The sequence below is a fragment of the Trachemys scripta genome, chromosome 25 (genome assembly GCF_013100865.1).
Source record: "Trachemys scripta elegans isolate TJP31775 chromosome 25, CAS_Tse_1.0, whole genome shotgun sequence".
Lineage (NCBI taxonomy): Eukaryota > Metazoa > Chordata > Testudines > Emydidae > Trachemys > Trachemys scripta.
The window spans coordinates 656,127-668,171 of NC_048322.1; the positions used below are offsets into that span (position 1 = coordinate 656,127).

The following is a 12,045-nucleotide window of genomic DNA, read 5'->3' on the forward strand; positions in this document are numbered from 1 at the left end:
TTTGTGGGGGACTTTTCTGTTCCCCTGTTACGCTGCGTCCCTGTCCAAGGAAGGAACAACGAGTTTGTTACCATCACCTACGACAAACCTCATTACGTCTCTGTCAGTAAACACCACATCGACACCATCACCATTGAAATAAAGACAGATCAGAACAGACATGTCTCATTTCGCTTCGGCAAGGTGATTGTCAAGCTGCATTTGCGGCCACGGAGAGAGCGAGGTTTCTAAAAAAGCAAAACCCTATTATGGCGATCCCAAAAAATTATGGTGACCCCACCATCTACAGGAACTATTACAAAGCCTAGGCTGGATACGCCCTTCCTGGATATCATGAGGCCTCCGTGATGTACGGGGCGGGTGTGGGTGGAATATTTTCTTTCGAAAAGCCGTACCACTTTTGAGAAGGGGGCTAGAGATTATTAAACCCCATGTAAAAACCACCGCTCAAAACATAGCTAGAGATGTGGTAGGTCATGTCTCCCGTGCTGTTCTGGAGAAGGTGGGGAATACAGCTTCACAGGAAGGATCGGGGCTGAAAGGAGGAAGAGAAAGAGAAATACGTCATACCCGCGATGCACAGGTCCCCCGAAACCCTTTAAAAGAAGGGCTTTGACACGCAGGGCCGGCCATAAGCGAAAGTCCAAGAGGAAGCCTGGGCGAAAGAGGAGACGCGCTCTGCCTGGTAAAAGAGACATATTTTAATCAACATGGCTTTTGTTCACTGTGGGTCTGAAAAGTTCACCAAATCCGAACTAGACTTGTTTCAAATAGCCTCTACGCAGACCAGCATCGAGAAAAGCATCTACATCGAGGTGCCGCCTCTATTGGCCATTACAGAGTCTGCTCCCATTGACTTTTTTATAGCAGGGAATGGCATAGATTATATGGATTTAAACAACACGCTGCTGTACCTGTGTTGCAAGTTTGTAAAAGGAGACGGAACTGAACTCGCCGTGGACGCCGAAGTGGGTCTGGTGAATTACCCCGTGGCCTCTATTTTCAGTCAGTTGGATGTCACGCTGGGAGACCGCCTCATAAACCAAAGCAACAACTGCTACCCTTACAGAACCTTTATAGAATCGGTGCTCAATTACAGCGACGACACCCTCGCCACGCAATTTTCCGCCGGCCTGTTTTACAAAGACATTGCTGGACAACATAAAGAAACAGAGTTGGATGGAGGGAATCTAGGGTTTGTGAGGCGTGCAAAGCTGACGGCCGAGAGCAGAATGGTAGAGCTGCTGGGCCATTTACACAGCGACCTGTTTTTTCAAGTGTAAGCAGAGTCAGGATGAGCTCTACCCTGACATCTGGTGGTGAATTATGGCGAGTGTGGAAAAGAACTCCAGGGGCTGATCTTGTTTGCATAGGCACACCCATTCGCCCGGCATGAAACAACAGCAACTCAAAGTGGTTACTTTGGCTGGTGTGGGATCCCCAGTTTCTCTGTTATTGGGGCAGGAAGAATAAAGTTTTGTTACCCTGATTCTGTGAATCAAGGCCAGTGGAACTGTTGTATGACAGAAGGACTGAGTGAGTCATTCACCATTACCTAAGTAGCATTTGCTTGTCAAGGGGCATGGGTTACAAAACCCAGTGAATTGAGAGAGGTTGGGGGCCTTGCTTCTCGGCTCTCTGAGCTGTGGCGCAAACGTAGTATCTGTTCTTATCAGTTTAGTACCTGGTGGTGTGGGTCCCTTTTGTGGGCCTGAAACACCAATTGCACCTCCTCCTCTCTCCACTGTTGAACGTCAGAACTAACTTTGATTCCCTTAGGAGTCTAGTTACAGACTGCTGAGCTGAGTTCACTTTGGGCCAATAGTGCACCAGCACTGGGGCTCCCCTACTACGAGCTGAAATCACAAAAGAGCTAAAGCTATTTGAGAGCTGAGATCACTGAGGCTGTGTTAACTAATGGGGGAGCCTGAAGCTATATTGCTAAGCTAACTTAGCTTAGCGGGGGCGAGCGGAGCGGCTGGAGGAGCAGCTAGCAGAGCAGAGCCTTGTGGGAGCGGCCCAAGGGACGGCTGGAGCGGAGTGGAGCGGCGCGGCTCACAGGTCGGTGAGCGGAGCAGAGCGGCGCGGCTCACAGGTCGGTTAGCAGAGCGGAGCGGCGCGGCTCACAGGTCGGTGAGCGGAGCGGAGCGGCGCGGCTCACAGGTCGGTGAGCGGAGCAGAGCGGCTCACAGGTCGGTGAGCGGAGCGGAGCAGCTGCCAGAGCAGTTCGTGGGATGGCAGGAGTGGGACTGCGGGTGGAGTGGAGCAGTTCGTGGTGAAGGCTGCGGTGGAACCCCACGGAGAAGCAGCCGGTTGGCCTCGGATCACGTAAGGTGCGCCTTAACACCCTGCTCACCCCCCCCCCTTTGAACTCTGGGGCTGCACTGATCAGGGACAGAGACTTTGGGGGGTTGTCAGACTTTTGGGACTTTGGTGATTCTTGGGTCGCTGGTTTCAAGAACCAACGGGAGAGGACACGGCCCAATTTGCTGGGGTGGGTCTTCGCTCATGGTTTGGTCTATGAACTCTAGTTGTGGTGTTTTCCCAATTTAATGCTATGTCGTTTATCTCATGTTATTAAACATTTTCTGCTACACCGAGGCTCTGTGCTTGCGAGAGGGGAAATATTGCCTCTTCGAGGCGCCTAGGGGTTTGTGTAAGATTTTCCCAGGTCACTGGGTGGGGGTTCGAGCTGGTTCTGTGTCACGCTGTTGGGAAGGGACCCCTATGTACTGAATCCGGCCCTTGCTGCCATCAACTTGGCCTGGCAGAAGGGTTACACAAGAAAACCTTTTGTTAAACGGAGTGGATGTGAAAATTAAACTGATGCGCAGTAAAGACGCTTTCTGTTTAATGGGCAGTGCAGCTGAAGGCTTTAAACTGCGCATTGTATCAGCGTCCCTTTTTGTGAAGAAAGTACGGGTGGCCCTGGGAGTACGTCTGGGGCACGCGGAGGCCCTGCTTACTGCTAATGCTAAATACCCCGTGGACCGTGTGGGAATGAAAGTGTTTAGCATCCCCACGGGCAGCAGGGTCAGTAACCAGGAAAACCTGTTCTTGGGACAGTTATCCAAAATGCTTGTCCTAGGGTTTGTGGATAACGATGCCTTTAGCGGAAATTACGCTAAAAATCCCTTTAATTTTAAACATTACGATATTAATTTTGTGGCCTTGTATGTGGATGGTGAACAGATACCGACCAAGCCTCTGCAACCGGACTTTGAGGCAGGACGCTGCGTGAGAGAATACATGAATTTGGTACAGACAGCTGGTAAACACATGAAAGATTGTTCTCTGTTAATCGACCGTGAGGAGTTTGCACAGGGTTACACCTTGTTTGCCTTTGACCTATCTCCCGACCAGGAATGCGCTGATCACTATTCCCTGATTAAAACCGGGAACCTGAGAGCAGAAATACGTTTTGGGAAGGCTTTAATGGTTACCGTCAATATGATTGTGTATGGGGTTTTTGACAATGTCATAGAAATAAATCAGAGGAGAAACATTCTGTTTGACTACATGTGAACATGGACACCGTGCAGCTCTCACGTGTCTTATCAACGGACCCTTACATGAAAAAGAATTTCTTAGATGTGTTCCCTTGCGATTGGCTCCCAGGAGGCAAGCTGTCTCAGAGGCCCCTAGGCTTGGTGGTGAACACGCATCCACACAACCAACCGAGTGAACACTGGCTCGCCTTGTATCTGGCGGAGCGTAACCGTGGAGAGTTTTTTGACTCATATGGGCACCCCCCGAACAGTGTGTTGTTTCCTAAAAGCATTATGAAATTTTTAAACAAAAATGCCACAGACATGGTGTTTCACAATAGACAATTACAAGACCCCCGCTCCATCGCCTGTGGCTATCACTGCGTGTTTTTCTTACATCATCGTAGCAAGGGTTTATCTTTTGAGCGGATTTTAAATTTGTATTCTAACGACTTAGTGCAAAACGACCGGATGGTGATGAATTTTGTAAAAAGTAAATTTAAATTCTTGGGCATGCCTAGTCTTGCTCAAACCATGTTTCAACAAGCCCAGACATGTGTATCTTGCAATGATTTTCATAGCCGTGTTACCCAATAAAGCACCCCACGTGTGGGGTTTAAAGACAAATGATGTTTGGTGTTTTTTTTTTTTTTTTAAAAACCAATTGAGGAAAAAGTACACAGATTTTTTTTTTAAATTATAGAAATGTTTTATTTAAAGCAAAACATTACCATTTTTTTTTTAAATTTAGAATGTGAAAAATGTTACACACTGAGGCATTCGGCTCTTTTAGCCAATTTTCGTTTTTTAGATGGCAAAAAAGGGGTCACGGTTTCTCGATCCACGGCGGTGTCAGCAGTCGAGGCCTTGAGGCGTTACAAAAGATCTCTGTTGGCCGCATTGCCCATGACGGAAGATGGTACGTTCAGTTCCGCCATGGCATTCATAAACACATCCCATCCTTTAGGTACATGTCTGTTAGGAACAGAGCGAGTCTGGGTGACGGCCCTGACTAAGTCGAGCATGTTAGAACCATTAGCCACAGAGCCTTTGTACACAAAAGACCCTTTATCGTTCCATGAAGAGAGATTTTTATCCTGGCCCAGCTTATTTAGCAATACTATTACATTTTTCTTATAACGCTTATTGATGTTATCCAACACCTCCTGAGCAACAGAGTCTGAGTTCTTTGGTGTTTCTGGGGGTTTGGCAGTCACACTGTTCCAGTAGAAACAGACTTATTTTTCCTTTATCTGCATCGCTCTGCTTCACGTACATTAGGTACCTTTGAAGCACGGCGCTGTAAAGTTTAGCCTTTTCATATTCAGCCAAGTCAGTTCTTTGAGGAACAGACTTCATTTCAGCATCCAGTAAGCGAGTTGCGGTTGTTCTGATATTTTCCTCTGCCGGAGGGGGAGCCCTTAATTGCTGCAACTGGTGGCTGGGCACCAGGAACATTTTTTCTGCATACTCCATTATCGATTAGTTAAAAGTCCCGTTATCAGAGGGATAGCAAAACTTAACAGAGGTCCGATAAAAGAAAAAAGCATCTGGTAAAGCAGTCTGGGGGGTTTAAGTGAAACCCTTTTATTACACAAAGTTTTTATAAGCGTGCGTTTCTTTTTCAGCACACGCACTTGATTCTGTGTTAAAGGTACATTCCCTTTTAAGGTATTGAGCGCTATTTCTGAGATGGCCGCTACTAGATCGTCAGAGGACGAACACAGTATAGCCCTCCTTTGCTGTGGGGACGATTTGCTAAGTAATTTTAAAAGGCCCAGGTTTCTCTTCACACAGCTAGACATGTTTTTGGTCAGCAGCCCCGGCTGTTAAAAAGGGGCCTGCCGATAAGTCCTCTTTTTTTATACCTGGCTGTTCTTTTCAAAGTATAAACCGCCGGCCAGTCTGGAGGGAAAAAAAACAGTTCTCGGTCTATAAGCTTCTGGTGTGGAAGCATTTAAATCCACCACCAGGTAGCCATAAGGTCTTTTGCTAGCATCCTCAAAAGCTTCTAGAAAGAATTGAGCTTTGCCAGGGTACATTTGCCGAGCGAGCGTAGCAATTTGTAATTTATCCCTGGGGTTTTTGAACAGAACCATGTACTTTGTGTTTAGGTTAATCGTGCGACTCTTTTTTCCCCTGACAAAATACGTTTTGAACTATATACATAATGCTCAGGTTTCTGTGATGCACGTACTTGGTAAAGGCTTTCTCGATTTCATTGCTTTCACAAGCCGAGTTCATCAGATCGTCTATGATAATCATATTTACTTTATTAGTAGGAAACAAACTGTCATCGTCAAAAGCATCAGGCAGACCCTCCACAAAATTGATAAAGGGATATTTACAAAGCAGTTCTTTATACAGAGGTTGCCAACAACTGTAACACCACACGATATTCTCAGGCATAACAGACAGTGTGTGTTTGGCATTATCCAACACGTTTTTTATAAAGTAACTTTTCCTGCAGTTGCTAGGCCCTGCGAGAATTGCAGAAAAGGGGTGTTTCCACCTCATATCCATTTTTTCTTTTTTCAAAAACCGTAGGGCAGGGTTTTAAAACCTTCTCCTAGGACCCTCTTGTTGTAAACCACTTTGTGTGTCTTTTTAAGGGTTTTTGTCTCTATTTGCCACTGGTTTTTGTTTCTTACGCTAGAGGGCTGCTGCACCTCTATCTTTTTGGAGGGGTTTTCTTGCAGACCCGTGCAATAGTCCGGGACTAGATCTTTCAAACTGTGGAAGTTGATCTTTTCGCAGTTTGCTACGTTTAGGGGAATACCTTTGACTTTCATACAGGCCTTTCCACCCGACAGCTTATACGCATAGGTTTTCGGGCCTGCCAACACAAACTCGGTGATGTGTTGATCTGGCGGGATCTCGCTCGTGAGGTCCCCTAAATAATCCCCCAGAGGGGGATTCCAGTCACCCTCCCTTTTCACAAATATCACCGAGTCAGTGTCGTGGTACAGGCACCGCTCTTGCAAACTGTCTAGGAGGCTGTATAATTCTAAGCAGGCATAAGCGGTGGTGAAACAGGCTATGAAAACATTGGTATTGCCAGAGACAGAGTACCGTTCTTTTGCATACTTCCATGACACGCACACTGTTTCATCGTCGATAAACTTGCAGGATGAAACCTCATAATTGGGGGGAGAACAGGTACTGCAAGAGTTCGTCAGGGTCTCTCACGATGCTGGTGTTGGGTAGGTTGGATCTTTGGCCGAATTTACCCCACAGAGAATTTAAAAACAGTTTAGCGATTTGGTGTTTAGCAGTGTTTGATCTGATCTCGTGTTGGCGTAAATGCACGCCTTCTTTCTGGTAGAAATCGCTAACGTACTTATTTTGTTTTTCCTCGTCTGTGCACCAACTGGGATACCCTGAAGCCTCTTGTTTCTGACGGAGGTGTAATTTTATGTACTCTGAAAAGAGTTTATCAGATTTTTCATTAAAATGCCAGATTTCATAGATCTTAGCCTCCGCATACCCCTTCGCTATGGCCGCGTTCAATTCCACTGTGCACCAAGTCCCCAGGATGGCCCGCTCCTCATCAGTATGGGTGCATGTCTCCTACTGCTCGGTTTCCGCACAGGTTCGGCATAGCGGGAACATAAGCTTGCCACCCACTCTGACAGGTAACAATGGGAAAAAGAGGCCTTGTGGGGGGTACACTAACTTTTGCAATTCCAAAATAATTTGCAAGGGGCCCCAAATTTGTCATAGACTATATCGGGGTGTCCAATAGGGTATTCTTTGGTTTTGTTTACGAAAGGGTACAGGCTGGTAAAATCATAATAGTGGATTTCTTCCCCGGGGTTAGGCTTGTAATATAGGCGGATAGCGTTTGTCCTCCCCCCAAAAAGAGCATCCCTAGGCACGAGAGGCTGGGGTAACTGGGCTCGGTTTAAAAAGTCTGCAAGCTCCCTGTCTGTTTCTTTCATCACCTCCCACTCGTGCTCCTAAAGAGTCCTCACTACAAAACCAAGTCATTTCAGATAGTCGGTCTTGAGCTGCGTCTTGTAATAAAGAAACCCAAAAGATGTCCCCGTCATAGGATTTTGTGCTTTTTCACAACAGGTGACTCAGCCGTGGAAAACACACCCGTTAAACTCAAAGGCTGTGCGTACCCCATCAACATCGGCATAACCGTCTAAAAAGTAGGGGCCTACCTGTAGTTCCCCACCCTGTAAAGCATGCCATATTTGTATATTTTCTTTGTGAGAGATACAACAGCCACTGAATAGATGGGGTCTAATATCTCTTTTTCTGCCTGTGATAGTTGTCTGGAGGGAGAAGAGCTACCGTGTTAGGCTCCAAAAACATAAACCTGTACATAGCCATGCAGACAGATGCCAGTGTTATGTACCGGAATGGATCTATACACAGTTTTATCTCAGTGAATTTACCAGGTTCTCTCTCTACTACATCTCCCTTCTCTGTCATTTTCATAATCTCTTTTCTGTATAGGATACAGGCCTGTCTCAAAATTTTTACATCCTGCTGACAGTAATACGCGAGCTCTTTCTGCAAGTCAAGTGCCTCAGAGCTGTGGTCCCGATACCAGTCGAGAAACTCTGCTTTTTCTCTGGGCATCATGCTTTCTACACCATAGTGCTCCATACCGGGCATAGGCCCCACGTAATTTTGATTTTCTAACGTGTTAAAAAAGTGTGGAAAATACCCTTTGCACCCTTCAAACCCCATCGCCTGCGGTAGCTTGCTAAGCTTCATGGGCAAGAAGTTTAAAGAGTCTATAAAACGCATGCCCAGGGCCTTAACTTCCACGTACATTAGTTTACTACCCTGAGTGATCAGTTCTAGGCCCATCTTTTCCTTGGGAAACGTCTAACAATAAAGTATGCATCATAACCTTTAGAATTATGTGCTAAGAACGTGTAGTCCCGAAACTCTTTGCCAATAAAGGACTTCACAAACACATAAAGACACTCATCGCCCTTAAATTCCCAGGATTCTTCTGGCTTTAGGGACATAGCAAAAATGTAATTGGAGTGTGCACCCCAGTCTCCTGCGTGCATTTGAAATCATAAAAAAAAAAAAAAAAAAAAAAAAAAAAAAAAACACTTTTCTGAAGATTCGGGCTTTCTAAGGCTGTCCATAAAACAGAGGTGACTGTCTACATCACCAACGATCAAACCCTGACACTGCTTACACCGTCTCCCTTTACACCTATGCTGCTTGTTCACGTAAGACTGACACTTCTCACACAAAGTTTTAGACAGGCATTCAACTTGGTTTTTTGATGCAGTCGATATGTCTGTCCAAACACTCTTTGGACCGACAATACAGTCTACAGCTAGAACACCGCTGCTGCACACCCATGCTGTCTGAGCACGTTATGCTCAAGCAGAAGCGGCAACGATATCTGCAAGAGTGGTCGTGGCTGTACACCATGTGGCAAAACTCACAATAATTTTTTGCTCCGAACAACTTTTTTATATCCAGAACCCCATAGTAATGCTCATCGTGCAGCAGGATAAAATAAGTCTTGGGGTACACTGTGCCCCCCATTTTAAAAAAGCCCCAGCCGCCTTTCGCCGTATACAGCACCACCTGTATGTTAACTCCTAAATGCTGTTCAAACTTTGCTACGTCGCTGAGCATAACCTTTTTTTGATCTGACCACCCCAGTTTCTCATGTAACTTTCTTGCCTCCGCTAACAATTCAGTGTCCGTAGGTTTACGATCGGATATGACAGCCAAGAGCCCACCCGCAAAACACAAATTGGTACCGGTGTAAGTCAGGTCTACTAAACACTGTCTCTTTTTATGACTAATTTGACTATTAAGGATAGTATTTAAAACTCTACGAGCGCCCCAACCCCTGTTTTTTACAACTGTCACAACAAGGCGCAACGTCCCATTGAGATGCAATTCTCTATTGCTCTGTAGCAGTTTTGAGGTCTGATTTAAGAAATCCTCAGCACACAGCTCATCCCTAGTTCTTTTGACCGAAAACAAAGAGTTAGTTAAATTACGGCTCTCTAAACGTAACTGAACATAATCATCAGGGCCTACTCTACCATTAATGTCATCGAGCACTAACTGTATTCCCCGGTGTATGGCTTCAACAACCTGCTGAGCTGAATTTATTTGCTCAAGATTAACAAAACAAAATTCCTCACAATACACCGACCCCCCAAATCTGGGTACTTCACATTGCCAACTTCTCACTCTCTCCATATACACCTCGGCATTTTCGGGGTTACTTGGGGGTTCCTCTACGGGATCATTAGCGGCATCTTCTACATCAGATGCTATTTGAGAGTCAGACTCTGAGGCGCCTCCATGAGGGTCATTGGGAGTAGAACGGGACCCATCTAGAGAGCCCTCTGGGGAATTTGCTAAACCAGAGTCTGATTCCGCCTCCCCATTTTCAGACAAGCCAGTTTGAGAGCCTCCAGTAGGGGGCATCTCTTTTTTTTCCTCATTACCTCTTTAGCCCTTTTTAAAATTTTTACAACAACCCGGGCCTGGAACTTTTTGGCAGCCATCTGTTTATCCCCCAAGCGCTGTTCCCCCCTTTTGTTTACACATGAGCTGATGTGTACCCTGGAGGGTGCCCCTTTTACCCAGGCCCCTTTTCACAACTAGTCATGCCTGCTCAGAGCCACCCTTTCCAGCCCTTATGTTTTTCATCATGGCTCTGAACCAAGCATCATATTTTTCCCATTTCTTTCTAGAATCCCGTTCTTTTAGACTACCCGAGGATACATCCTCCACCACTTTTCTGAGGGAAGCCTCAAGCCCTTCCCAACTACTAGAATATGGGGGAGCTGGGACAAGCTTATGGTTTTGGGAGAATGGTTTGTCAGTTCTTGTTTTTTTATTCACAACCCCTAGAGCGCATGCTCCAGGTTTGTGAATGTGGGTGTTTTCGCTCAGTTTCCTCAGGGCTTGGTGTGGTGGTGGCCACTGAGGAACTGGAGTTGTGGTGGCATGGTTGTTTACCAGAGTCTTTTGTTTTGTCCTTGGGTTTGACGTATATGAGGTTTGGACTGCCCAGATGTTTCAGCTGCACTCTTGTGCTGTTTTGCGTTGTTAAAGGTCTCAAAGCAGATTCCTGGTTCGTTGGCAGTTCTGGAGGAGATGTCCTTGTATCTCTGACTACAGCACTGTCAGAAAAGTTGCCCAGGCCTATGACGGGGGAAAACAACATTTTACAAAAACTGAACTTTACCACCTCTCTCACCCACACCTATGTATTTACTTAAAATACAAAACCTCAGAACAACCAAACCAATAAGCAAAATATATTTACAGGGCTTCATCCATCCATCACTGATGCTGGTGAATTTTCCTTTTCAGTGGTCTCTTTCCTTTTTCTTTTCAGCTTGTTTTCCCTCTGTTCTAAGGATCTCTCATGTTTTGACTGTACTGTGGAGCAAACAACAATATTATTCTAAAACACATGAAACTGTCTTGTAAACACACTTCTCTCTCACACACACACACACACTTACTTCATTAGGGTGTTTTTCTATTTAAAAGGTCATAGCTTTACAACAAAATAATCCATTTCAGGCTGTACAACAAACAAGTTTTTAAATACATCTCATTTTTGCAGAATAAAAACCAAAACTGCTTTTAAAATCCATTTTGCAGAGAAACCCTTGTTAGTTTAAAATACACATACCACCAGTTTAAAACCCAAAGTTTGCAGCCATATACTTTTCAAAAACCCACATGCATTTAAAAGTTTGTTGCAAAAAAAAAAAAATAAAAAAAAAAAAATAAAGTTACCTTTCACTATGGGATAAAGTGTTGCAGGCACACGCTTGTTCTGTTCCCCCTTATGTGTGCTTGGGCCTTCAGATTCAAGAACAAGCAAAAATGTTAGTTAGTATTACCACCAAATCCCTATACAGCCTGTGTAATACTTTTTTTTTTTAATTCAACAGTATTAAGCACAACCATAGTTAAAATGGTTTTTACCTTGGCCTGGTGGTGAAATGCAGTTTAAAGTTACTGGTTCCATGCTAAACAGATCACACTGCAATAAACATAGGCACCATTATTTACTAAGACAGCATGGGCAAAGAGTGGCCTTATATAATATATAGTTTCAGAGTTAAAGACAGCAAGTCTTACCTCTTTTTGCAGTCCAGCAGCTATCCAAGAAAGTTTTCTGTTGAAAAGGACAAACTGCAGCATACCTGAGGTTTTTATACCCTCTTAGCCCATTGTTTCAAACATAGTTGCTAACAGGTTAATTTAATCACCCCTCCCATAGCATTCCCTTTTGTGATCTGGGGTAGTGAAACCATTTTGTCTGGGTGTGTGTGGTTAAAACCCCATTCAGTTCAACAGATTAAGGATAGCTCAGTGGTTTAAGCATCAACCTGTTAAGTCCAGGGTTGTGAGTTCAAGCCTTGAGAGGGTCACTTAGGGCTCTAGGGCAAAATCAATATTTGGCCCTGCTAGTGAAAGCAGCTCTATGAGATAAGTATATCTCCATATTAACTCTCTATTGTACTCAGACACATGTCTGAACTAGCCTTGTTTGTTTTATTGTAAGCACATTTTTAGGATTTTCCCC

General features: G+C 45.0%; 1 protein-coding gene and 1 long non-coding RNA gene across 2 annotated transcripts; one reads left to right on the forward strand and one right to left on the reverse strand.

The window, feature by feature from the left end:
• The first annotated feature begins 887 nt into the window (after positions 1-887).
• LOC117869925 (uncharacterized protein F54H12.2-like) lies at positions 888-3,525 on the forward strand. The gene is made up of 2 exons (XM_034757023.1): positions 888-1,279; positions 2,862-3,525. The coding sequence occupies exons 1-2, from the start codon at positions 888-890 to the stop codon at positions 3,523-3,525; spliced, it is 1,056 nt and encodes a 351-aa protein (XP_034612914.1).
• Positions 3,526-11,249: 7,724 nt separating this feature from the next.
• Positions 11,250-11,734, reverse strand: LOC117870104. The gene is made up of 3 exons (XR_004643932.1): positions 11,598-11,734; positions 11,442-11,499; positions 11,250-11,315 (listed from the first exon to the last, which is right to left on the reverse strand). It is a non-coding gene; the product is annotated as an uncharacterized LOC117870104 (long non-coding RNA).
• Between the last annotated feature and the right edge of the window lie 311 nt (positions 11,735-12,045).